The sequence below is a fragment of the Glycine max genome, chromosome 15, assembly GCF_000004515.6.
Source record: "Glycine max cultivar Williams 82 chromosome 15, Glycine_max_v4.0, whole genome shotgun sequence".
Taxonomy (NCBI): Eukaryota; Viridiplantae; Streptophyta; class Magnoliopsida; order Fabales; family Fabaceae; genus Glycine; species Glycine max.
In genome coordinates, this window is record NC_038251.2 from 13,018,177 (window position 1) to 13,021,847 (window position 3,671).

The window sequence follows — 3,671 nt, forward strand, 5'->3', positions numbered from 1 at the left end:
TTATTGGATGCTTAGTTAACTTATTTCAAAGCTAAATATTGAGATTTAAGAGACAAATAACCCATATCTAAAATTTCCAACGGCTGAAATATGAGGAGACATATGATGGCGTGTCAACAGTTTTGATTTGTAATTATTGTTATTCTTATTTTCAATGTAGAAAAATGAAGTATCATGTACATTGTATGATAGATGAATTCGACCATGGACGTTTATTCAAAATTAGGATTCGAATAATAATAAAGGTGAAAAATAGAATTTAAAAAGTAACAAACATGAGACTTATATGTTGTTTTGGAAAGTAATTTCTAGAACTATGTATATTTTGTTAAAACATAATTTTGGAAATTACCTTCCTAAATTGATATATGTTGTTCCAGAAATTAATTTCTAGAAATGTGTTTTAACAAATAAAAGAGTATAAAAGTTAATGAAAAAGATAAAGAGAAGGAAGGGGTGTACTTAACAAACATGAGTGTAAATAGCAAGTGCCAAATAGTGACCATTCTTTGACAAGAAAGCTTAATAATACAGTTGGGCTTTTAGTTTTTTTTTTTTCTAGTCATCATTGATAATTCTTATATCTCTACTTAATATTTAATGACAACTTTAAGAAATATACTTTACCTTGAAAATCAGAGAGGAAAAACTCAAGAAGAAATACGAAACCCTTGGTGCCCTAGTCAACGTCAACCATTACAGCAAATGCACAATCAATTTAATGTGTTTAAAGGAGAATACACTCATGATGATTAATGATCGATTAATGAGAATGCTGGCCTTATACTATTTTAACGTACTTCCTAATGCCAATTAATTTTTTTAAATACAAAATTATAAAAAATATTTATTAAATAGAAAACGACTTTTACTTAGTTTTATAATTCTTAATATTTTTAATCAATATTACAAAAAAAGTGTGTTTGAAAAATTGTATTAAAATGTGTTGCTACAATTACTCTTAGTCAATTATTCTGTCATTCCTTATGCATAACAAATAATGGGAGAGTGATTGACTAAAGAAGAGTCGTGCTAGATTTTGCGGTGAACAAAAAAGAGAAAACAAAGCAACATGCTAGCATGTCATGTGTGCTCTATTTTGTGCGTCCCACGTTTTGTCCAAGCCAAATAACATAATCACAATACCAAAGTCTTGCTCTATATATACTACTCATATTTGTCACACGTATATGTCACACAGAGCAAAGTCTCTTATACTTGTTTTACACACACAAAAAGAGAGAATATGAAAAACTCTTCCCTCCCATTGCTTCTTCTTTTGGTACTTTACACAATTTCAGCCTCATCCCGACCTTATGAAAACTATGATGATAAGTCATCCCTTTCCTCCACAATAAGTGAAACTGTCTTCTCTCTCCAAGTCCCAGCATTAGATGAAACCACCTTTGATAATCTCCTATCCTTTGGTTACTACCGTAAAACCTGTCCCCAATTCGAATCCATCCTACACAACAAAGTCAAAGAATGGATCCAGAAGGACTACACTTTAGCAGCTAGTCTCATGAGGCTCCACTTCCATGATTGCTCTGTCAGGGTACATATTAAGCACTGTTCATCACTATGTGTCCATTTGCTTCATATTTTTGTAGAATTATTTGTAAAAAAGAAATTAAAAAAAAAACTTGTGAATTTATATAAGAATAAACAATTCTTGTTAGTGATGGGTTATTATTTATATAAGGATCAATTTATATAAGAAATAATATCTTGACTATCCAAATGTGAGATTATAACTCTATTAAAAGTCATCAGTTAAATTTTTTGACTAAAATTAATTATCATCAGAATTGATAAATATTTTACAATAATTTAAATTTTTATCGGTAATATTAATTTATTAATTTTTATTAAAAATATTAGTAGGACATTCAAACTTCCAAATTCTCTCTCCTCCCTTCCTCATTTTCCAACCACTTGACCAACCTACCTCCAATATTCTGCAACAATTAATGCCATGATAATTAAAAAATGTGGGTTATGATTTTGCACTATATTCATTTGGGCTATTCTATTTAAGCAGGGATGTGATGGGTCCATTCTGTTGAAGCATGATGGAAGTGAGAGGACAGCACAAGCTAGCAAGACACTGAGAGGGTTTGAAGTGGTGGATGATATAAAGGCAGAGTTAGAGAAACAATGCCCCAAGACGGTGTCTTGTGCTGATATTCTCACTGCTGCTGCAAGGGATGCCACGGTTGAGTTAGGTGGGCCTTATTGGGCCGTTCCTTATGGTAGGAGAGATGGGAAGGTATCCATTGCTAAGGAAGCTGATATGGTGCCTATGGGCCATGAAAACGTTACTTCCTTGATTGAGTTTTTCCAATCCAGGGGCATGGCTGTCCTTGACTTGGTTGTTCTCTCAGGTAAATAAATTAAATGAAGCATTTATGAGTTGAATTTAATTACAATAGTCATCTAAAGTTTAGTAAGATTATACAGCTTTATAATAAATATTTTTTAAATGTCATATCTAAAATGATTTTTAATGAATTGAAAATAAAATTGTATTAAAATTTAGAGTTTAATAATCATATAATAATATCACAAAACAATTTTATATTGTGAATGAATAAAAAATTATGTCTAAAAGAGTTTTAAAGTAACTGTGGTAAAACTTAACAAACATATCGTACACCATAATTTATAATTGATATAAATTTGCTTTATACTATCAGCACATAACCTAATTTGTCTAAAATTTAGTCTTTTTAATAAGTTCAACTTTCATAGTTTGGATGCAAATGTGCAACATTATCCAACTTATTTCAAAATGTTTCACTAATTGTTTGCTTTATATATGTGATGATTGTGTTCAGGGGCTCATACAATTGGAAGGACTTCATGTGGGTCCATTCAATACAGGCTCTACAACTACCAAGGAACAGGCAAACCAGATCCAACCCTAGATCCTAAGTATGTTAACTTCTTGCAAAGGAAGTGTAGATGGGCCTCAGAGTATGTGGATCTTGATGCTACAACACCAAAGACCTTTGACAATGTTTACTACATTAATCTCGAAAAGAAAATGGGGTTGTTATCTACTGATCAGTTGTTATACTCTGATGCAAGGACTTCTCCCCTTGTTTCTGCATTGGCTGCCTCGCACTCAGTTTTTGAGCACCAGTTTGCTGTGTCAATGGGAAAGCTTGGCATTGTTGATGTTCTCACTGGCCTGGAGGAAGGAGAAATCAGGACCAACTGCAATTTTGTCAATGATTATTGATTTACTCTATGTTTTGCTTTGAAAGATTTTTTTTTTTTAATTAGTACTTGGAAAATGTTACCACCTAATTTCTTCTTTCGTGCATCCTAATACTTTTGAAATTGTTACATCAATTAATCTGCACTTTTGGTTATGTTTTCTTTCCCTTTTTCTTTCTCATTGACTTTTTAGTTTTATTTTAATTCTAGCCTGGCAGTGGCATGTCTTCAAATAAATAATGCTACTCATACTTTTTTTAATCATTGGCGGTACTCATACATTAATTATATATGAAATTTTTATAATTTAATTAAGAAAGAAAAAGACTAAATAAAATAAATAATGTGATAAGAATATTAAAATAATTGGTCATGTATAAAATATATTATAAAAATTATTGGAAGTATATTATTATGGACAAAACTTAATACAGTTTTATAAGCGCTAT

At 30.9% G+C, this 3,671-nt stretch overlaps 1 protein-coding gene across 1 annotated transcript; it reads left to right on the forward strand.

Moving 5' to 3' along the window:
* Positions 1-1,196: 1,196 nt before the first annotated feature.
* LOC100798229 (peroxidase 7) lies at positions 1,197-3,377 on the forward strand. Its single transcript, XM_014767840.3, has 3 exons — positions 1,197-1,555; positions 2,042-2,384; positions 2,838-3,377. Exons 1-3 carry the CDS (start codon positions 1,247-1,249, stop codon positions 3,242-3,244), a joined length of 1,059 nt encoding a protein of 352 aa, XP_014623326.1. The 5' UTR covers positions 1,197-1,246; the 3' UTR covers positions 3,245-3,377.
* The last annotated feature ends 294 nt before the right edge of the window (positions 3,378-3,671 follow it).

Coding starts and splice junctions, on each gene's coding strand:
- LOC100798229 (XM_014767840.3), top strand. CDS start 1,247: ATGAAAAACTCTTCCCTCCCATTGCTTCTTCTTTTGGTACTTTACACA. Junction 1,556..2,041: donor TCCATGATTGCTCTGTCAGG/GTACATATTAAG, acceptor CTATTTAAGCAG/GGATGTGATGGGTCCATTCT. Junction 2,385..2,837: donor TGACTTGGTTGTTCTCTCAG/GTAAATAAATTA, acceptor GATTGTGTTCAG/GGGCTCATACAATTGGAAGG.